At 36.0% G+C, this 24,849-nt stretch overlaps 1 protein-coding gene across 1 annotated transcript in view; it reads left to right on the top strand.

The window, feature by feature from the left end:
* The window catches only part of UBR3 (ubiquitin protein ligase E3 component n-recognin 3), a 240,061-nt gene that overhangs the window by 131,025 nt on the left and 84,187 nt on the right, over nucleotides 1-24,849 (top strand). Inside the window, 3 exon segments of the mRNA XM_082396130.1 lie at nucleotides 13,690-13,839; nucleotides 19,890-20,023; nucleotides 22,753-22,863. Of these exon segments, the coding sequence (XP_082252256.1) occupies nucleotides 13,690-13,839; nucleotides 19,890-20,023; nucleotides 22,753-22,863 (395 nt within the window).

Below are 24,849 nucleotides of genomic sequence, written 5' to 3'. Positions count from 1 at the left end.
AATATAGAGTAAATTTATTTTGGAAATTATTTTCTTATCTTAAACATACTACATTTAATCGTGGAAGTTACATGGTACAGAAAAACATAAAGAAGGATGAATTTTATCCCTAATCCCACCATCCAGAAGACATGTACATTACAGATGATACTGCATAGTACAATTTGGTTTCATGTCTTCTTGCTCAACATTTTAGCGTAAACATAGCCCTATATTATTATTAAAACTCCTGGTAACTATGATTTTTAAAGGCTTTACTTCGTTGGAGAGGTAGCAGGTAGTGGTTATCATCATGGACTCTGGAGCCTTACTGCCAAGTTCATATTGCAGCCACTCCATTGCCTGGAGTAATTTACTGAACTTCTCTCTACATTGGTTTCCACATAGTTAAAAAGGGATTATTATACTGCCTACCTCATAGGGTTGTTGTGAAGATTGAATGTATTAGTACATTTAAAACACTTAAGACAGAGTGCTTCGCACATAATAAGTGTTTATAAGCATTGGCTATTACTGTTATTACTTTTATTCTATAATTTACTTAATCATCCCATCATAATTGGACTTTAGTTTTAAAATGTTTTAAATTATTATAAGCATTGTATATACAAAACCTTGTCCGTATTTTGGGTCTGGGTCTAAGTATGAATTTTGGGGGATGATGATGATGATGATGATATATATTTTTGTATGTTAACTGTGTAACCAGAACTATGCTAAACACATTCTGTATATTGACTTATTTGTCCTGATAGACCCATGAGATAGATGGTAGTATTCCAGTAAAGATGCCTAAATTTAGGTTAAGAAATTTGTCTGAGGTTATACAGTAGTAAATGGTGGAGTCTGGGCTGTTAATCAACAAGCTTTGCCTGCTCTTTACTATTTTTTCATATTTGAAGCAAATTGAGCAGTTAAGTCCCTCCCCTCCCCTACTCCCCCAAGTTGGTAGCCCGGAGATAGAAAGGGACAGTTATGAGAATAGTTGCAAAATAAGAATTAATAGACTGATGATTGATTGATTGATTGAGGCACAAGGTACAAGATAGAAGGGATATTCAATGTGTTTGGAAAGTTTTATTTATTTATTTTTAAACCAGAATGAAAAGAATAGTTCTTTTCCAGTAGCTGAAACAAAAATCCTTGGTGTGACACTATGAGTCTAGCCTAGTTATAAGGTCAGCCCCACTCCAATCATATGAATCAAAAGTGGGTGGTGATGGTATGATTCTCTAAGCAAAAATTGAGTCCTGCTGTTAGCAGATGGAACAGTAGATACTAGGTAGATAGAAATAGTAACTGTCCACAGTACCCATCCTTTAAGATTTCATTTGGAAAGTGGGGTAGTCCAAGCAGGAGCTGGCATAGATCAGGATTTGGTTGACCTCTTATTATTGTTAGTTGTGGAGGGAGCTGTTTATTTTGCTATTTAATAATACAGTTTAATTTGAGGTTTATCGTTTTATTTTTTAATAATTTACATAAGAAAGGGGGTTGGGGATATATATATATATTGAGACATAAAAATAATTACATCCCCAGTGTCCCCTTCTTAGGTAAATGATAACATACTATGTATAATTCTTCTACCTTGCTTTTTTCACTTAACATTATATCCTGGAGAACCCATCATGCAGTGTATAGAGATGTTCTTTATTCTTTTTTCTACCTGTATAGTAGATTCCCCGCAATACCACCCCCCCCCCATAGTTTATTCAAATGGTCTTCTATTATTAGACCTTTGGGTAATTTCCAGTCTTTTGTTATACAAGTTGTACTGCAGTGAATATCTTTGTGCATGTATCTTTTTGTATTTTGATAATATATCTGTAAGATAGATTTCTAGATGTGGGATTGCTGGGTCAAAGGGTAAACATATGTGTAATTTTGCTAGATATTGCCAAGTTACCCTTACGGGGTTGTACCATTTTGCATTCCCATCAACAGTGTGTCAGAGTATCAATTTCCCTACATACTTGTCATTAGAATATGTTGTCAAACTTTTGTATTTTTGCTAATCTGGTAGGTGAAAAGAAGTGGTATCTGGTCTAATTTTAATTAGCATTTCTCTTATTATGAAAAAGGATGCTGTTTATATCTTTAACTGCTTCTTATTCCCCAACACATCTTTTTGCTGCTTTAGGGGTTGATTCTATCATAAATTAGCCTCTTTTATATTCTTACATTTCCTTGGAATCAGGCACAGCTGTAGACTTGCTCTGTTTTAGGTAGGACCGATCTACTTGTGACGTTGGAATGCATATAGTGCATTAGTCCTATGTATCTATGGCTGTTGCATCTATGTTATTATTTTATAAATTATTGTAAATTTTGCTATGTTAACTTGTGAAATTCTTATTCTCTCAACTAAATAGAAACTAATTGAATTTCTTTTCACTTAAATTAGAAAGCAGATCTCGTGGATAGAATACTTTTTATATTGGTCGCTCTGATTGTAAATTTGTTCACTTTTGAGGGATGGTGCTGCATCTGTCATTTCAAGTCAGGCATCTGTGCTGTGGTATATTTCAAAAAAAAAAAAAAAAATACAGCCCATATATGTAAGTTATGTTTTGGTTATTTGTTCCATAAATAAGACCCACTGATACCAATCCAAGACATTAAAAAAAAATATGCTTAACATATCATACAAAACTGTATGAAAGCAAAGCTTATCATCTCTTCCTACCTTCCCATTTAAATCTCACCCCTCCGGGATAAACCATTATAAACAGGCTTTCTTGTTTCACATGAATACATTTTGTTTCTATTTGTTTTTCCTGAAATAAAATTTTACTGTATATAATGCTGTACAGTTTGCTTCCTTTTTTTTTTTTTTTTTCTTTTGGCCTGCGCAGTGCGGCATGTGGGATCTTAGTTCTCCGACCAAAGATCGAACCCGTGCCCCCTGCATTGGAAGCACGGCGCCTTAACCACTGGACTGCCAGGGAAGTCCCATGCTTCCTTTTTTAAAAAAATTGAAATATAGTTAGTGTACAATATTATGTTAGTTTCAGGTGTACTACATAGTAATTTGATATTTGCATAAATTGTGAAATGATCATTTTAAGTCTAGTAACCATCTGCCCCCATACAAAGTTACTACAGTATTATTGACCAGATTCCTTATGCTATATATAACATCCCACTGCCTTATTTATTTTATAACTGAAGGTTTGTGCCTCTTAATCCCCTTCAGCTATTTTACCTCCCACTCCCCACTCCCCTTCCCTCTGGAAACCACCCATTTGTTCTCTGTATCTATGATTCTGTTTTCATTTTGTTTTGTTTTTTTACATTCCACTTATGAGAACATACAGTTATTTGTCTTTCTCTGACTTACTTCACTTAACACAGTACCTTCTAGATCCATCCATATTGTTGCATATGTCAAGATTTCATTTTTTTATGGCCGAATATTATTCTGTCTGTGTGTGTGTGTGTGTGTGTGTGTGTGTATGTATATCACATCTTCTTTATCCATTTCATCGGTCAGTGGACACTTAGATTGCTTCTGTATCTTGGCTATTATAAATGCTGCTGTGAACATTGGGGTACAGCTTCCTTTTTAAAAAACTTAACAATGTATCATGAATATCCCTGCAAATTAGTATCTGTAGATCTCTTTTAATCCCAGATATCATTATGCACACATGTGCTTGCATATGTATGCAATGTTATATACACAGGATTAATATAAATATTTTTAATCCATATTATTTTTTTCTTCTTCCATGACCCATGATTACAGCTTGGTTTGTGTATTCTTGTGCTTTTCTCTGTATTTATATAATTATATACAAACATACTACAATTATATGTTCATATCAGGTTTCCCCTCCTTCTTCCCTCTCCCCCTTTCTTTCTTCCTTGATTTTGATCATTGTTTGCTTTACCAAATGGGATCACTTTTTGCTGCTCTCTACCTCAGTAATACCTCCAGGTGTTCTCTAGTAGTTCTGATTCAGTAGTACTCAACTTTGCACATTAGAATCATTGTATCCCCCGTAAAATAATATCTGTGCCTGGGATCCACTATAGACTAGTTAAAGAAGAGTCTCTGGGAGTGGGGCTCAGTCATAGGAACCTTTTGAAAGTTCCCAGCTGATTCTTATGTGCAGCCAGAGTTGAGAACCACTGCTCTAATTTGTTTCTTTTCCTTCCATTCCTTTATTTGAGGGGATGGAGGGAAAGCTCATAATAGCCCATAATGAAGTACTTTACTCAGCCACCTCTCTATTATTGGATATTCACTTTGTTTTCAGTTTGTTTTTTATTTTGCTATAACTAACAGTGCTGTGGTAAACAGTCAACATAAGTTTCTGAAATTGGTATTTCACTTTATATATCTACTCTTTGGTAGCCACTAGATGGAGATAAGTGTTTATATAGTTTTAATACGTATTAACTAATAATTTTAAAGAACCAGTTACAGTGATGTAAATCTGACATTAACTCAGGTTTTTTTCCATGTATTATTGTCAATTAAAGATACAAAAAGTTCTTTCTCCCGAAATTTTTTCGTTTAGGAATTAAACATTTTCCTATAAAGCTAAACTTAGTTTTACCATATGATCCAGCCATCATGTTCTGAGCTATTTACCCAACTGGTATAAAAACTTATGTCTACATGGAAATCTGCATATGAATGTTTATAGCAGCTTTATTCATAATTGCTCAAAACTGGAAATAGTGAAGATGTCCTTCAATAGGTGAAGGGATAAACAAACCCTGGTACATCCATACTATAGAATACTGTCCAACAATAAAAGGGACTGCTGTATCAAGCTGTGCAAAGATGTAGGTGAATCGTAAATGCGTATGCTTACTGAAAGAAGCCTGTCTGAAAAGGCTACATACTGTATGTTTCCAGTTACATGACATTTTGGAAAAGGCAAGACTATAGAGCCAGTAAACAAACAGTGGTTGCCAGAGTTTGGGAGTGGTAATGGGCTAAATAGGTGAAGCATAGGGGATTTTTTAGAGCAGTGAAATTATTCTGTATGATACTGTAAAGTTAGGTACATAACACTATGCTTTTGTCAAAACCCATAGAACTTTGTAACAGAGTGAATCTTAAGTATGCAAATTAAAAAGTCATTTAGGAGGTTGGAGGTCTCAGGATGGAATACAGAATGTATCACGAGAATCTAACTGTATATTACAAACGTATGAAACAACTTCACTGAAGGGGATGGGAGAAAAGGTACTTAACTTGGAAATGAGTGGAATTGCTTAAGACTGAAGGCAAAAGGAACTGCACATAAGCATTGTACTGTAGTTGATAAAGTTTCTGCCATGGTGAATGGGTTAACTGTTCTGAAACCACTGTACATGTATACTGAAATTGAGCACTTACGTACAGGCGTACCTCATTTTATTGTGCTTTGCTTTATTGCACTTTGTAGATATTGTGTTTTTTACAGATTGAAGGTTTGTGGCAACCCTGCTTTGAGCAAGTCTATTGGTGCCATTTTTCCAACAGCATTTGCTCACTCTGTGTCTCTGTGTCACATTTTGGTAATTCTCACAATATTTCAGACTTTTTCACTATTATAATATTTGTTATGGTAATCTGTGATCAGTGATCTTTGATGTTACTATTGTAATTGTTTTGGGGTGCCACGAATTCACCCATATAAGATGGTGATCTGAATCAGTAAATGTTTTGTGTGTTCTAACTGCTCCACTGACTAGCTATTCCCCTGTCTGTCTTCCTTTCCTTGAGCCTTCCTGTTCCCTGAGGCACAACAATATTGAAATTAGGCCGATTAATAATCCTACAGTGGACTCTAAGTGTTCAAGTGAAAGGATGAACTGCACGTCTCTCATTTATAATCAAAAGCTAGAAATGATTAAGCTTAGTGAGGAAGGCATGTCGAAAGCCGAGATAAGCCTCTTGTGCCAAACAGTTAGCCAGGTTGTGAATGCAAAGGAAAAGTTCTTGGAGGAAATTAAAAGTGCTACTGCAGTGAACACACGAATGATAAGAAAGCAAAACAGCCTCATTGCTGATATGGAGAAAGTTTCAGTGGTCTGGATATAAGATCAAACCAGCCACAACATTCCCTTAAGCCAAAGCCTGAGCCAGAGCAAGGCCTTAAGTCTTTTTAATTCTGTGAAAGCTGAGAGAGGTGAGGAAGCTGCAGAAGAAAAGTTTGAAGCTAGCAGAGGTTGGTTCATGAGGTTTAAGAAAAGAAGCCATCTCTGTAACACAAAAGTGCAGGGCGAAGCAGCAAGTGCTGATGTAGAAGCTGCAACAAATTAATCAGAGGATCTAGCTAAAATGATTAATGAAGGTGGCTACACTAAACAACAGAGTTTCAATGTAGGTGAAATAGCCTCATATTGGAAGAAGATGCCATCCAGGATTTTCATAGCTAGAGAGAAGTCAGTGCCTAGCTTCATAGCTTCAAAGGACAAGCTGACTCTTTTGTTAGAGGCTAATGCAGCTGGTGACTTTAAGTTGAAGCCGATGCTCATTTACCATTCCAAAAATCCTAGGGCCCTTAAGAGTCATTCTAAGTCTAATCTATAGATGGAACAACAAAGTCTGAATGACAGCACATCTGTTGACAACATGGCTTACTGACTATTTTAAGTCCATTGTTGATACCTACTGCTCAGAAAAAAAAAGATTCCTTTCAAAATATTACTGCTCACTGACAATGCACCTGGTCACCCAAGAGCTCTGATGAAGATGAATGAGATCATGTTGTTTTTCACGCCTGCACTATTTATTCTGCAGCCCATGGATCAAGGAGTAATTTCGACTTTCAAGTCTTATTTAAGAAATACGTTTCTTTTTTTCTTTTTAAAAAAATATATATTTTATTTATTTATGTGGTTGTGCCGGGTCTTAGTTGCAGCAGGCAGGCTCCTTAGTTGCGGCTCGCCAGCTTCTTTAGTTGCAGCTCGCCAGCTTCTTAATTGTGGCACGCATGTGGTATCTAGTTCCCTAATCAGGGATCGAACCCGGGCCCCCTGCATTGGGAGCACAGAGTCTTAACTGTTGTGCAACCAGGGAAGTCCCAAGAAATACATTTCACAAGGCCATAGGTGCCATAGATAGTGATTCCTCTGATGGAGCTGGGCAAAGTAAATTGAAAACTTCTGTAAAGGATTCAGATGCCATTTAGAACATTCATGATTCATGGGAAGAGGTCAAATATCAACATACATAGGAGTTTGGAATAGGTTCATTCCAGCCCTCATGGATGACTTTGAGGGGTTCAAGACTACAGTGGAGGAAGTAACTACAATGTGGTGGAAATAGCAAGAGAACTAGAATTAGAAGTGGAGTCTGAGGATGTGACTGAATTGCTGCAATCTCACGATAAAACTTTAACAGATGAGGAGTTGCTTCTTACGAATGAGCAAAGAAGGTGCTTTCTTGATGTGGAATCTACTCCTGGTGAAGATGCTGTGAAGATTGTTGAAATGGCAACAAAGGATTTAGAATGTTACATACACTTAGTTGATAAAGCAGTGGCAGGGTTTGAGAGGATTGACTCCAATTATGAAAGAAGTTCTACTCTGGGTAAAATACTATCAAACAGTATTGCGTGCTACAGAGAAATCATTCATGAAAGGACGAGTCAATCAATATGACGGACTTCACTGGTGTCTTATTTTAAGAAACTGCCACAGCCACCCCAGCCTGTAGCAGCCACCACCCTGCTCAGTCAGCAGCTGTCAGCCTTGAGACAAGGCCCTCCGCCAGCAAAAAGATTAGACTTGCTGAAGGCTCATATGGTGGTTAGCATTTTTTAGCAATAAAGTATATTTTAATGAAGGTGTGTACGTTGTTTTTTCTGGACATAATGCTATTGCACACTTCATAGACTACAGTATAGTGTAAACATAACTTTTATATGCACCGGGAAACCAAAAAATTCATGTGACTCACTTTATTGTCATACTTGCTATATTGTCATGGTCTGGACCCGAACCCACAATATCTCTGAGGTATGCCTGTAAATAGATGGCAGATGATTGGAACTTGATTTCTCACTGTTGGAGTGGGAGGTTACAGCTAAGCAAGGGAAGAAGCTGGAATGTCCATGTTTTAATGGATTAGAGTTGGAGACATCAGTATGAACTCACATTTAGGTTAATATAGATACAGGTGAAATTACATATGTATAAATATTTATGGGTTCGTGCATATACACAAGTTAGTATGCAGACATAGTTTTCCTTGCTGTGTCAGTGGAGAGGGCCTAGAAGTAAAGATACTCCAGTAGAAACAAGCACACCCAGTGCCCCAGATCTTGGTTTCTAATACAGTTCTCCAAAAATATATGAAAAATTAAAATAAAAAGGAAGCAGATCTTGGAGAAATGGTTACTTCTAGAACCGGGGCAGGGAATATGCAAGATGAGCCTGGAGCATCTCATAGCTCTAGGAAGTTAGGAAGTACTAAAACACACACACACACACACACACACACACACACACACACATTGGTGGGTGGGAGGTGGGGCAGTATGTCAGAGGGACTCAGAAGCTGACTGAAAGTACTTCCAAAGGCCAAGTTGGACCAATTTGAACAAGAAAATAAAGTAGTATTGGGTTATAACCCTAAGTATAAAACGAATACCTATGAGTTCATACTTACGTAAGTAAAGGATTGAATAAATAAACGAATGAGGGAGAATAGACAAATTTCCCATGCTGAAGAATTCCAAGTAATTTATATAGATTTTCACCCTCAAGGAGGTGGAACATAACTCCCTACTCTTTTTTTTAAAAAAAATTTATTTATTTATTTAGGCTGCTCTGGGTCTTAGTTGTGGCACGCGAGACCTTCACTGCAGCATGCCAGCTCTTAATTGCGGCATGCGGACTTCGTAGTTGTGGCATTGGACTCTTAGTTGCCGCATGCATGTGGGATCTAGTTCCCTGACCAGGGATCGAACCCAGGCCCCGTGCATTGGGAGCACGGAGTCTTACCCACTGGACCACCAGGGAAGTCCCTAACTCTGTACTATTTAAGTGTGGGCTGTGCTTAGCGACTTCCTTCTCAAAAGTACAGTGTGGAAAAGGGGAAAAAGTAACTTTACAGGAGAGAAAGTTGGCAAATACTGCCTAAATCAGATGATCAAGGTCAATATCAACAGTAATAAATCATGCTGATATTATGTACCCTTGATAGGATGTTGATGAGAATGGTACTTAACCTCAGTGGTCCTCCTCCCTCAAAACCATAACCTCAGACTAATCTTGAGAAAAACATCAGACAAATTACAATTGAGGAATGTTATACAAAATACCTGACCAGTATTCCTCAAAACTGTCAAGGTCATCAAAAACAAGGGAAGTCTGAGAAACTGTCACAGCTAAGAGTAGCCTAAGGAAACATGACAACTAAATGTAATACGGTATCCTGGATGGGATCCTGGAAAAGACATGACAACTAAATGTAATACGCTATCCTGGATGGGATCCTGGAAAAGACATGACACTAAATGTAATACGGTATCCTGGATGGGATCCTGGAAAAGAAGAATGACGCTAGGTAGAAACTAACAAAATCTGAAGAAAATATGGACTTTAATCTATATTTAATCTATATATGGACTTTAATCTATATCAATAAAAATTGCTCAATAATATATCAATATTAGTTAACTGTGACAGTCATATCATGCTAATATAAGATTTAAGGGGAAACTGGGTGTGAGGCATATGAGAACTCTGTAGTAGCTTCAAAACTTTTCTGCAAATCTAAAATTATTTTAAATGGTATTATTTTTAAAAAGGGAATGAGAAGTTCCTCTCTGTACCACGTAAAAAGAAGAAGAGGAAAGCAAGAATGTTAGTAATAAAAATGACGATCAGTTCAGGACAGCCCTGTACATCTTTACCAGAATTAATGATATTGCACAGCAGGAGTTTTACAATAGTGGCAGTTGTCACAGGCTTCGTAGTAGAAAACAGTAAACTCTAGTATTGTGCTTAGTTTATAAATAGTAACTCACCTGGTAGGTTACTAGCAAATACTCAGTTGTAGTTAAAAATTAAAGTGTATTGTGTGTTCTTAAAACCAAGCATCAATTTATGCAATAAAGAAAATTCTCCGTGCCTACCACTGGGCTGCAGACCACACTTTGCCCTGTGATACTTGTGTATGGCAGTTGACTATTCCTCAGGGAGGGATAATGTTTTCAAACAAAAATATATTTCCCATGATTCTGAGGGCACTAAATATATCATCCCTACATCATTTTCCCATTCTTTTCTCCATGCATCCACAAAACTCCATAAACACAAAAACAAAACATGTGCCAAGAATGATCTGATAGTTGGTTAGTTGGGATTGGCCTGAGCTGGTGGGACAACTTGGCTGTGTTCCAGGTGGGCTCTCTCCTTCTCCAGCAGGCTACCCCAGACTTACTCTCACGTAAGTGGTATGGTCGAGAGAGAGAGGGAAAGAGAGATATTGGGGGAGAGATTTTGAGGGAGAGCTATTAAGAGAGAATATACAAGACCACTTTAGGCCTAGTCTTGGAAAGGCATGTTATTCTGCCACATTCTCTTTGTCTAAAGCAAATCAAGGCAGCCCATGTACAAAGATTGGGGAATAAATTCTACCTCTTGGGAGAAGTTGCAGAGTTACCTTGCAAAGATCTTAGATACAGGGAGGAGTGGAGAATTGGGACCATTTTGCAGTCATTCTAACAGAATGATTGTAAGTAGAATTTGGTGAATTGAAATAACATTCAGAAGAATCACCTACTTAATTCAGATAGATTCTTGTCTGTTCATGTTAAACCAAACAGATGAGGTAACTATCGCTTTATTAATTTTTTTTGCCTTATTATAATAATATTAATTACAGTAATTTAAAACAGGCACTTTTGTTTTAAAAGAGAAAGTGTCAATTTTACACCGAAACGCATTTAAAATTTTAATTGTATTGGAAGTCAAAGTAGAATTTAAGAATTGAAAGGGTTATTAGTAGCAAGAATGTTTTCATTATTAGAATGGCCTCTGGTAGCACTTACATTTATCATCTTTGACTATTACTCTATCAGTTTTGTATCTGCCTCCATTTAGTTTACCTAGAGAAAATCTTTGTAATCTCTTCATTGTGTCAATTTGTAGGACACATCCTTTTAGATTTTATTTGGTGTGGAAAATATGTGCAGATGTTGATGTGTACATGTAGTTGGCAGAATTAAGTATCTTTATTTTAATACTTATTATAGAATATACCCAGTTATGCTGTTCATTTAATTGGGCTTAAAAAAAACCTTTTTATTGAAATATAGCATATACATAGAAATGCTCATTTAGCATGAGTATAGAGCTATTACACATATAAGTGTGCATGTGTCACGAGTATAGAGCTCTTTGAGTTTTTAAAAACTGAATATCACTGTGTAACCAGCCTCCAGATTGAGAAACAGAACATTACCAGCATCCCACAATCCCTCTTCATGTTCTCTGTCACTGTCTCTTCCAAGAGTAGCCAGTGTCCTTACTCCTAATCCTATACATTAGTTTTGCCTGTTTTTGTTCTTTATGTAGCCATTTATGTCTAATATGCATTCTTTTGAGCCTGACTTCTTCAGAATAGGGTGCTCTTAATTGATATTTTTTCATGTCTTTATCTATAGGTGAGAAACAGTAATTACATTTGGTCATAGGTCCTTTTAAAATCTTAACTAAAATTTTGAAATTGGGTACTGGAATGATAGAATCAATCATAAATTACCAATAATGTATTTTAATTCATTGTAGGATTAATGAGTTCTATAAAGCAGTAATTTTCCTCTTTTAAGAAGTAAACTATAATCTTTTTAGTTTCTTGAAGGAAAAAAGGGACATTAGTGTCTGTAATTATTAAAGTTAGAATTAAAATAAAAATACTGTGCGTGTAGAATATTGTAAAGCCTTACTTTTAAAAACTCTAGAAAAGGTAACTTAGCAGTCTCTTTTTTTTTTTTTAAAGACTTTTTTTTTTTTTTAAAGGAATTCCTTTATTTTTATTATTTATTTATTTATTTATTTATTTTTGGCTGTGTTGGGTCTTCGTTTCTGTGCAAGGGCTTTCTCTAATTGCGGCAAGCAGGGGCCACTCTTCATCGCAGTGCGTGGGCCTCTCACTATCGCGGCCTCTCTTGTTGCGGAGCACAAGCTCCAGATGCACAGGCTCAGTAGTTGTGGCTCACGGGCCCAGTTGCTCCGTGGCATGTGGGATCTTCCCAGACCAGGGCTCGAACCCGTGTCCCCTGCATTAGCAGGCAGATTCTCAACCACTGCGCCACCAGGGAAGCCCTAGCAGTCTCTTTGATAACAATTTTGGTATTAGGATTTCCTTGAAGTTTTCAAGTTAATTGTACCAAGATATAAAAGAAGGAAAAATATCTTTGTGTGTGAGATAGAGTTAATGAAATTCTAGTTCTTTGGCACTTAACGTGAGACTGAATTATTTCATGTCACTTTAATCAGGTATTTCTGTATTTGAACTTGAGAGCAATCAGATACATCCCCTCTTTGAAACTTGAGATCAGTCAGACACATCCCCTCTTTTCTGTACTAAAAATTTTCCCCTAAAAAACAAAGTAATCACATGTCAAATCTTAATGTCCCCTGGTACTTCGTTTGAAATCTTCTTTTCATTTTGACCCATTAATCTTGTTTTCATAGACGTTGAGCTTTCTGGTTTTGATTCTGTTCAAATATTGTTGATTGTTTTTTCTCTGATTTTTTCATTGGCTTCTTTTTTAATTTCCATTAATTTTGAGCATTATCCAAAGTTCTGTTTTAGGTTTCTGCCCCTTTTCCTCTCAGTCTTAATAAATATCAGATATATGTTTATCTGCATGAATTCTTATTAAAACATATGCTAACTTGACATCTTTCTTTTTCGCTGTCTGTCATTTTTTAACATATTTATTTAGATATGCTTCCATCTTTTAAACATGTCATAAATCATTTCTGCTTCCCTGATCTTCCTAGTCCCCTCTACTCCTACTCCTTTCTTTGCCACTATGGATGTCACTGATCTTCATGAATTTAAGAATTTTTATCTGGAAATGATTATTGACTCAATATTTTATTTCTTGCTGTTAATGACATATCACCAAAAGATTACTGTTATTTTCTATAATAGTCCTCCTTTATTAATATATATGGTCATATATAAATGTTTTCCCTACATAAATAAATATATATTGATAATTATTATCACTAAGATATAATCACTACAATTAAAAGAAAGGAGAAATAGTTTGTTCCTCTTTTATCTCCTAATAAATATTGCCATTTCTTTCCAAGAGCTGCCATGTTATTATAAATTTCCCCTCTGAGGTGCCTCAAAGAAAATTAAGACAAATGATCTCCCCCTTATTTCCTTAAATTATAGTATGAAAAAAAATTTTTTGGATACAAATATCTTTGCGTCTGTGTTTTAAGATTTAATTTTATATGTGAATGATACAACATCAAGTGTATTTAACCATATATTATTTAAAGTCTTTCATTATATCAATTCTTTGCATTTTTTGTCTTTTTCTGAGTATTTTAGCAAGATAACTTTCCCATAGTTTTATTACTATATACATTTGTTGATATTGAAGTTCAAAATTATTTTAGCTTGATTTGTTTTTGTTTTCCATAATTTCATCGAAGAGAGATTTTTCTTTTCAGGAATTAAAAGCTGCAACTTTTTCCCCTCAGATTCTCCAGAGAGTGATATTCCTATGGAGATCACCACAGCAGAACCACAAGTTTCTGAGGCAGTATATGATTGTGTTATTTGTGGACAGAGTGGCCCCTCCTCTGAAGACAGACCTACAGGATTGGTTGTACTGTTACAAGCATCCTCAGGTAAAATCAAAGTAATTTTTTAGTGGGACCATTTTAGAGATGAAGTATTTACAATAGATTAATAAATATCTCTGTTAACTAAAAGCTATATTTTTGTTTAGATAATAATTATAGATCTATAGCAAGGATCTATTTAGATCTGTTTAGCAGAGATTCTTAATCTGATTTTATCTCACTTTCCTGGACATGAGTGTTGGAAGAAGCGTTTAAGAGAATATGCTACACAATCGTTTTCTTTAAAGTGTGATGGAATATAACCAATGCTAGGTGGCCAAAAACTGAGTTCAGCTTTCTTGGCAATTTAATTGATCTAAAATCTAGAAGCATTTTAAGCTCATAAATATTGTCAATTTAAATATTTTAATTATATAAGGCATATTCAGGTAGCTTTGCCCTTATTTCTTGAGCTTAGAAGCATTCGTTCTTGAAACAGCCTGCAGATTGATATGTTTGCCAATCTATAGTTAGAACAATTAAAAAAAAATTTTGAAGGATTTGTCTGAATGCTCTCTATCCTCTGCCATATTGAAGTATTTTGAGGTAGTGATAACTATGACACTCCAGTCCTAATGGATGTAATCCTTTTTCCACAGGAGTATGTGTGGAGCAAAGAGAAATAAAAGACTTACATATTTCTCCAGAGCATTTTTTTCTAGGGTGTTTACTCTCTGAATTAGTAAAGTGGAAAGAGTTAAGATATAAGACATTCCTCTGAATTCAAATACAGGTATTGCTTGACATAATCTGGCCAAGTTTGTTGCTTTCTTTTAAATATAGAGATACTGACTTCAGAGGATTGTTGTGTTGGTTAAGTAATGTAATATAGGCAAAAGGATCTAATATGGTGCCTGGTAGATTAGTTTCTCCTCTTACTACTCTCCTTGTTTAAACATGAAATTGATCTGGGAAGCCCTCACTGAATAGGACATTGGAGTAGAGCTGTCAAGACCAGAAATGCCTACTAAAAAGGAAATGTGTGGGAGTACTGACTAATTTTGCAGCTACTTATCTTTTCTACTATTGTAAGGAAATCAGTTTATTAGATTATTGCCACTTGACTTTCTGTAACTTCTTCACCAAATACTGTATAATCACCAACTTAATGTTTTGTTTATTCATTCATTCATTCATTTCACATACATTTATTGAGCACCACTGTTACAATAAACAAAACAAAACAATATCCCTGCCCTAATGAAGCTTATGTTATTGTTTTAGACTGTTACTTGTTCATTATTTTATATTTTTAAAGTTGCTTTGACTTGTTACTTCATTTAATCCCCTTTTAACAATTTTGTACACTATCTAAATTTATTGATATTAGATAATTCCACTATACCACAGCTCTTTTATCATTTCAAGATAGGAGAAAAAGAATAAGAAACTACCATTAAAAGCATTAAACCTCAAGGGTGATTTTAACTGGGAATTATAGCTGGGGAAATCTCTGGCTGTTTCTTTCCTTTCCTTCTGAGTCTCACCCTCCCACTGACATCCTCTCACCTTTTACCCCTCTTTACTTTTTCCTTACTTTTGAATTCTTTATTTATTTTGATTTGTCTCTTCTCTTTTTCTTTTATCTTTTTACATTTGAATATGGAAACTTTTAACCATGTACTGATGTAAAGAGACTAGTAAAATGAACCTCCATGTCCCCATCAGTCTCTAACAGTGATCAACTTGTGGCTAATTTTAGCTTATTTATTCCCTCCCCCTAGAATTATTTTGAAGCAGATTCCAGATATCACTTTATTTCATCTATAAATATTTCACTGTTTCTGTTGAATAGAAAGGATTTTTTTTAAAAAAACATAACCATAGTCACTCCTAAGTAACTTAGTTCCTCAATATCATCAAATATATAGTCAGTGTTCAAAATTCCCTAATTGCTTCTTATTTATTTTGTTTAATTAATTAATTTATAGTTGTAGGGGCCCCTTGTAGTCTTTTAATTAATAGGTTCCCTTTTCATCTTTCCTGTGCCTGTCTCCCTGCCCCCAAATGTATTTTACCATTTGAAGAAATTGGTTCATTGAACATTTTTTTAATCAATATTTTTTAATTGCAGTATAGTTGATTTACAGTGTTGTGTTAATTTCTGCTGTACAGCAAAATGATTCATTTACACATATATATACATTCTTTTTTAAAAGAATATTCTTCTCCATTATAGTTTATCATAGGGTATTGAACATAGTTCCCTGTGCTCTACAGCAGGACCTTGTCATTTATCCATTCTGTATATAAAAGCTTACATCTGCTCACCCCAACCTCCCACTCCATCCCTCTCCCAACCCCCTCCCCCTTGGCGGCCACCAGTCTGATCTCTATGTCTGTGATTCTGTTTCTCTTTCATAGATAGATTCGTTTGTGTCATATTTTAGATTCCACAGATAAGTGATGTCATATGGTATTTGCCTTTCTCTTTCTGACTGACTTCACTTAGTTTGATAATCTCTAGTTGCATCCATGTTGCTGCAAATGACATTTTGTTCTTTTTTATGGCTGAGTAGTATTCCATTGTACATATGTAGCACATCTTCTTTATCCATTCATCGGTCTATGGACATTTAGTTTATATCCATGTCTTGGCTGTTGTGTATAGTGCCGCTGTGAACATAGGGTTGCATGTATCTTTTTGAATTATAGTTTTGTCTGGGTATATGCCTAGGAGTGGAATTGCTGGATTATACGGTAATTCTATTTTTAGTTTTTTGAGGACCTCCATACTGTTTTCCTTAGAGGTTGCACCAATTTACATTCCCACCAACAGTGTAGGAGGGTTCCCTTTTCTCCACACCCTCTCCAGCATTTGTTATTTGTAGACTTTTTAATGATGGCCATTCTAATTGGTTTGAGATGGTACTTTATTGTAGTTTTGATTTGCATTTCTCTTAATAATTGACGATGTTGAGCATCTTTTCATGTGCCTATTGGCCATCTGTATGTCTTCTTTGGAGAAATGTCTCCTTAGGTCTTCTGCCCATTTTTTGATTGAGTTGTTTGTGTTTTTGTTGTTGAGTTGTACAAGATGTTTGTATATTTTGGAAATTAAGCCCTTGTTGGTTGCATCGTTTGCAAATATTTTCTCCCATTCTGTAGGTTGTCTTTTGATTTTGTTTATGGTTTCCTTTGCTGTGCAAAAGCTTGTAAGTTTGATTAGGTCCCATTTGTTTATTTTTGTTTTATTTCTGTTGCCTTGGAAGACTGACCTAAGAAAACATTGGTATAATTTATGTCAGAGAATGTTTTGCCTATGATATCTTCTAGGAGTTTTATGGTGTCATGTCTTATGTTTAAGTCTTTAAGCCATTTTGAGTTTATTTTTGCATATGGTGAGAGGGTGTGTTCTAACCTAACTTCATTGATTTACATGTGGCTGTCCCCAACTTTCCCAACACCACTTGCTGAAGAGACTGTCCTTTTCCCATTGTATATTTTTGCCTCCTTTGTTGAAGATTAATTGATTAGGTGTGTGGGCTTATTTCTGGGCTCTCTATTCTGTTACATTGATGCATATGTGTGTTTTTGTGCCAATACCACACCTAGATAAATGAAATAGCGAACAGAAAAGCAATAGAAAGAATCAGCAAAACCAAAATCTTGAAAATTTCATCAAAATTGATAATTTTTTTAGCTAGACTGACCAAGAAAAAAAGAACACACAAATAACTAAAATCAGAAATGAAAGTGGAGACATTACTATAGACTTTACAGAAATAAGAAAGACATATGAGTAATTTTATGTCAACAAATTTGATGTCCTAGATGAAATGGATAAGTTCCTAGAAATACACAAACCACCAAAACTGACTCAAGAAGAATAGGAAATTTGAACAGACATTAAACCAGTAAAGAGATTGAATCAGTAATCAGAAACTTCTCAACAAATTAGAGCCCGGGACCAGGTAGCTTCAGTGGTGAGTCTTCCAAACATTTAAAGAATTAATGCCATTCCTCCTTAGATTTGTCCAAAAAAAAAAAAATTAAAAAAGAGGCAGAGGACGGACTTCCCTGGTGGCGCAGTGGTTAAGAAACTGCCTGCCAATGCAGGGGACATGGGTTCAATCCCTGGTCCGGGAAGATCCCGCATGCCGCAGAGCAACTAAGCCCGTGCGCCATAACTACTGAGCCTGTGCTCTAGAGCCCAAGAGCCACAACTACTGAGCCTGCGTGCCACAACTACTGAAGCTCGCGCACCTAGAGCCCATGCTCTGCAACAAGAGAAGGCACCACAATGAGAAGCCCACGCACCACAACGAAGAGTAGCCCCCGCTCGCTGCAACTAGAGAAAGCCCATGCGCAGCAACAAAGACCCAACGCAGCCAAAAATAAATGAATAAAATAAATAAATTTAAAAAAAAACCCAACTAACTACTCTATATTAAAAAAAAAAAGAGAGGCGGGGAACACTGTGTAACTCATTCTCTGAGGCCAGCATTACCTTGATACCAAAGCTAGATAAGGACATCACAAGAAAAGAAAATGATAGACTGGTATCCCTTATGAATATAGATGTAAGAGTCCTTAACAAAATCCTAGCAAACCAAATTCAGCAGTGTATTAAGAGGATTATACATCATGGCTAATTATATTTTAGTTGCCAGCATCTACCTGCTTCTGTCTATTCTTTCTGTTGCTGCTGCCATAAATCTCCCCAAAACTTGGGGCCCACGGTGCTGTGCCTGATATTCCCTTCTCTAAGAATTGCTCTTCCCGTGCTTATTGAATCTTAGAGTAATGTGTGGCACTGTATGCTTATATCCCCACTTCCTTTTTTTGCGTTATGATGTTTTATAATTATAAAAATACCTCTTTCCCAACTTTTCATTTTGAAGAGTTTTATATCTACAGGAAAGTTGAATACCCTTCACCTATACTCACTGATTGTTAATATGTTGTCATATTTATGTTTTCTTTCCCATACCTATCTATACATACACACACACAGACACACACATGGCAGACATCATGACATTTTATCCCTAAATACTTTAGGATGTATCACCTAAGAACAAAGATATTCTTTTATATAACATCAGTACCATTATCATACCCAAGAAATTTAATATTAATAAAATCAAATAGTCTATGTTCAAATTCTCCCAATTGTCCCAATAATATTTTTTATAGCAGTTATATTTTTTTCTTGATCCAAGAGCCAAGCAAAGATCATATGTTGCATTTAGTTGTCATTTCCTGTTAGTCTCTAATCCAGAACAGTTTCTCCAGGCCCTTTTAAAAATTTTGAAGAGTTCGGGTCAGTTCTGTAGACTGTGTCATTTTCTGGATTTATGATTGTTTCCCTATGATTAGATTCAAGTTAAACATTTTTGGCAAGGGCACTATTATGATGATGTTCCTTCCCGTTGCATCACATTAGGAGGCTCATAGTGACAGTTTGTTCCATTATTGGTGATGCTAACCAAGTTTAATCACTTGGTCGGTGTTCTGTAGGATGATACATTGAGAGCCTAACATCATACTCTTTTACTTGATGTTCCCTGCCCGAATCAATGAAATGTGTTATCTGTTACTGTCATCATTCTTTTTGATTCTCAAATTTTCTCAGATTTGGCTAGTCAGAACTCCTTTAGGTCCTCATGACCTGCCCCCTCAGTGTTTGAATACCTCCTTACTCTTTATTACACACAATTCCAGGCTCACCTTGCACTTCTCCCCAACCCTGGACTTAGCTTTTCCTCCAGTGATACCTGTTTCCTTTTGGTGAAAAATAGTATGTTTAGAAATGAAGTTTATTTGTACTGGTGAGTCATAACTTCTAGGCTTTTTCTCTGGATAGATTTTGGAAACCATCCAGAGTTCATACTCATATTTTGGTATTATTTTAGAAAATAAGTATTGCCATATGTAAAGCTTTATTTATTCTGTAGAAGAAAACTAGAATATCACTTTTTTTTTAGGTCTTTAAAAATATTGTAATGGTGAAAAACTGAGTGAAGCTTATGGTAAATAACTCTGCTTTTCTTGGTTTTATAAAGTCTACATGTAGGTTTTTTAATGAGCTCTTATCTCTGTTGTTAATGTAGTTTTGGGGCAGTGCCGTGACAACGTTGAGCCAAAAAAGTTGCCTATCACTGAAGAGGAGCAGATTTACCCTTGGGATACATGTGCAGCAGTTCATGACGTGAGGCTCTCATTATTACAGCGTTATTTTAAGGATGTAAGTAACCTTTTTTATTAAATGGTATTTTTGTCTGAAAAACTGATGGTTATTTCTCTCCAGAGTTTTATATTTTTTCTTCAACTTATTCAGTCAAAATATAACCCAGACCTAAGAGCATAATAATTTTGAAGGGGAGATCTAATAAAGGAGAGAAAAAGTAGGGTATCTCTTTCTTGCAGTCAGAATAGCTATTCATTTCTAGAAAAAAAATCTTTTTTGTAAAAAAGTTCTGAACTGGACTGAATCTCTGTTTTGCTTTTGTGAGTGATTGTGAGATTTTATTTCTACATTAATATTTTTGTGTACTTTCATAATGGTTATTTTATTTATAAATGGTGTGCTCCCTGGACTGTATAGCTCTGGAGATCTAGGGCCATTTCTTCTATTGGTTATCATCCCCTCAGGGACTAGCACATGCTTGTGTCTTGTGGATGCTTACTGTATTTCAGTTTTGTAGCCAGACAGACCATACAGAGCAGAAGAGCTATCAGTGGACACTGATACTGATTATAGAATTCAACTGCATGAATTCTGCTCTCTTCATACCAAATGCATGCATTTTATAGAGTTGATGTGTAGAATTTCAGTCATGTAACATGGTATGTTTACTAGTGAAATTGGAAGTGTTATTGAGAGATATGACACAGTAGGGAGGGAACCTGAGCTTTGGAGTCAGATAGACTTAGGGTTGAACTTGGGCTCTACCACTTTTAACTGAGTGATCTTGGTCAGCTTTTCACTCCCTTTTTATAAAAAGGGATAAGACCACTTACTGTATGAAGTTTTAATAAATATTGAAGTTGTGAAGATTCAGTGTGAAACACAGCACAGTGGTGAGCACATTGTTGAATATAGGTCTTCCTAAAATATAGGTCTCATATTAGTAAGTGATTTCCTGCTTTTTTGGCTCTAGCAGATTAAAATAAGGCATCTAACAGTTACATAGACAAATGACCTACTATTTGCAGTTTTAAAAGCTAACTGCTTTTATTAAAAAGAAAGATTAATTACATTTTTATAATACATTGCCAAAGAGAGCAGCTTGTTTATTAGCTGCCTACCAACTGTTCTAAAATGATCTAATACCCAAATCTGCTTCTACTTCAGATGGCTCCAAAACATAAAACAGAGATGAGCCAGTCTCTTGTTGTTTTTCTGATGTGTAACAGTAGAAGCTAGCTCACCTGCTGTGAGTGTTTGATTTGTGCTGTTGCACGTCTTTGAATTGTCTGGGAAGGCATTTTACACTGTGTATTATTTTTAACTTTCAGATACTCATGAAGAGTCTTGATTTAATACTAGAACTCTGTTTACTATTGTTTAAAGATGATTTGGTCATCTTACATTATAATGTATAAATTTTTTTCCAACATAAAAATAAAATTTAATTGTTTACTCAGTTTTGATGGCTCTCAAATCTTTCATCATATGCTGTCACGTTAGACCTCGTGCGTAATATTGCGCTGGCTTGGCCATCTATTTGCTACAGACTCTAGAGGGTGAACTTAAGTTCAGGCTGAAATGCTGTTTGACAGAGGCCAAATGAAATTCAAAGAAAATTACTTTAGGAGGAAAAATCTAATAAGCCTGTTTATAGGTTGAAGGGAAGGAATTAGCAGAGAAGAATTTGAAAGAGAAAGAGAAGATGAAAGCAATTAACTTTTAAAACAAATTTCAAAAGGGTATGTAGTTTGCTTATATAATCTGGGTCCCTTTTTTATTGTTTATTATATTAAACCCTTGTAAATGTTTAGTCACTTTTTGGGGTTATTCTCATGACCACATTTGTACTTTAGAAAGATGTGTGCAGGATGCATCATGGAGACAAGAAACTTTATTTAAGAACCCTGTCCCCACAGCAAATGACACAGGCTTGCGAGGACAGGCCAAAATCATGAATTATTTAGGAGATGGATTTCATATGGTTTGGGAACCGATTCTGTGGTGTGAAGGAAAGGGGGTGATGTAGAATAACTTGTAGCTTTCTGATTTGGTGACTAAACAGATGTGGAGTTTTTAAACCAATAGGAAGTGAAAGATTCATAGAGAAAATGAAAGTTTTTGACACATTGGTTTTACATTATCTGAGGGACCTCAAATTGGAGATTTCTGGTTGGCAGCTGAACATTTTTATCTGGCACTCAGGCAAGAGACCCAGGCTTGGAGGGTAGTTGAATTTACTGATTAAGTCACTCAGGGAGAATAGTTTTAATAAGAGAATAGCACTAAGAATAGAACCTTGAGGAATTTAAACATTTGAAGGGGCAGACGAAGAAAGAAAAGTCTTAAAAGGAGGCCTAAACCAAATGGTTAAAGAGATTGGAAAAAAAACCAAAAGAGAGTAGCATTATGGAAGCTAGAGGGAAGTAGGTGCTTTAAGAAGGCAGTTGTTAAGGTTAGATATCACAGAGAAATCAAGTACCATGTCGAACAGGTAAAATAGTCAGTAGCAGTATAGTTTATTATATCTTATGGGGTAGAGAAAGGCTAGTTAATAATTATTCTCTTTCATTATGAGTATAGTTATTTGGAAGCTAAAACTCTGTTCCAAGTTTAAAGATATTGCCTCAGGGCTGTCAAGTCAGGTGTTTCTTTACATCATAGAAATACAAAGCTCACATTAGTATAACAATATGAAATCTTTGAGAGGTTTATGTGGATTTGTTTAGATATGTTTCTACTTCTTTAAAATTAATTGTATTTTGTCCTTTTCTTCTTTTTTTAAGAGTTCTTGTCTCTTGGCAGTATCAATTGGCTGGGAAGGAGGTGTTTATGTACAAACCTGTGGCCACACATTACATATAGACTGTCATAAATCTTATATGGAATCATTACGGGTAAGTCAGTTGAAACATTTTAAAGGTGTATGTGTCTTTCCAGGTATTAAATATTTTTACAGTATATACATCCTAATTCATCTTGGGTGATTATGGTTGCCATTTGGACTGTTCAGCCTCACATTTCCTTGACCTCTTCAATTTTAAGGATTTCATTTTTTTACTTCACATTAGCAACTTACTTCCACAGCTATAATTTTAGACTTTGCTATTCCAGCTCAAAAATAGTAAGCTTTAACATCCTACCATATCATTATGTGATTATTCTTCAAAGTCTCTTATTTTTACTCTTATTAGTGTGTTTTACTTCTGACCTCAAGATCTCTAGTCCTTTAGCCCCTTGCATTTTCCTAGTACACTAGCTCTTTCCTTGCCTCACTTTCTTGTACTATGCCCATTCGCTCTTAATACCAGTCATTTAATCCACCTCCTTTGATTTTATACCCAGTCAGCTAGCACTGTTAGGAAAATCATAAAACTAGGTGAACTGGTACCTCCACAAATCCGTGGTTTCTTAGAATAGTGGCTTAGATTGGGGTCGTGGACTGTAGATATTGCTTATCAATTCATTTACCTGTCTTTGATCAGTTTCCTCTCCTAGTCTCCTTAGCAGCTATTCCAGACCTTTGCCTCCTCTATCCCAGACTCTTTGCCTAAATCCCAAGATGCCTTTCCTCTCATCAGATCTGTCTCTTCCTATGGCACCAAGACAACAGTGGCTGTCTGTCACATACTACCTTAGCTTCCTACCTTGCGTTTCTGTTCCCCGATAAGTGACTGCATCCCAGCCAATCCTTTCTTTTTCACTTTTTAAAAAAATTAGTTAATTAATTTATTTTTTGGCTGCGTTGGGTCTTCATTGCTGTGTGCAGGCTTTCTCTAGTTGCGGCGAGCAGGGGCTACTCTTCATTGCAGTGCGCGGGCTTCTCGTTGCGGTGACTTCTCTTGTTGCGGAGCACGGGCTCTAGGGTGCACAGGCTTCAGTAGTTGTGGCACGTGGGCTCTAGAACACAGGCTCAGTAGTTGTGGTGCACGGGCTTAGTTGCTCCACGGCCTGTGGGATCTTCCCGGACCAGGGCTCCAACCTGTGTCCCCTGCATTGGCAGGCGGATTCTTAACAACTGCGCCACCAGGGAAGTCCCCTCTTTTTTACTTTTGAGGGTAGTATTCCTTTTTCTGTTCAAGAATAATTTTCTGTTTATGCTCTAGTTTTCCTTTCTCCCCATCACCTCAGGGGCCTTGGTCTATCAATAAGTAACCTCTTTTTCTTCTGTGTCTTCAGTTTTTCTGCCCATTCTGTCTCTTCATTTCAGTTCATAAAGATGCTCAAGCCTCTGGCATTCAAAATTCCTTCCCTTGACCTTGCATTCCCATGTAGCTGCAGTCTTTCTTTTTCTCTCAGCTCAACTTCTTAAAAGCATGGCCTACCCTATTCCCAGATTCCTAACTCAGAAGCAGAAGAGTTCTCTTTTTCCCTTCCTACTCCTTACCTCTCACATTAAGTCACATAACAAATTCTATTGATTCCATTTCCTAAATCTCACTTGACTACATTCTGCCTACATTATTCCCACTTCTTTTTTGCATATGCCTCCATCTTTCATCTTGACTATTGCAATTGCTTTCTTATCAGTTTCCTTATTCCAAGTCTAATTTATTCATTACATCGATCTTTCTAAAATGTAAATCTGGTGACAAGTTGTTGGCTTAAAAATTCTTTACTGATTTCTTCCTGTTGGGATAAAGTTCACTCTTCTTTGAATGGCATTCAAGGCACTCCATGATCTGGGCTTGCATGTTACTTTAGCTTTGTCTTCCATCAATTCAGCATTAATAAACTAATTAATAGTTACTTAAGCACATTATGCATTTTTCATACTTCTGTATTGAGTCAATCTTTCAACAAATATTTATTCAGTGCCTACAGTGTTCCAGGCACTGTGATAGACATTGGGGATACATCAGTGAATAAGACAGTTTCTTCCC

This window comes from Balaenoptera borealis (assembly GCF_965194805.1).
Source record: "Balaenoptera borealis genome assembly, chromosome: 6".
Lineage (NCBI taxonomy): Eukaryota > Metazoa > Chordata > Mammalia > Artiodactyla > Balaenopteridae > Balaenoptera > Balaenoptera borealis.
This window is presented reverse-complemented; position numbering and strand designations above follow the sequence as displayed.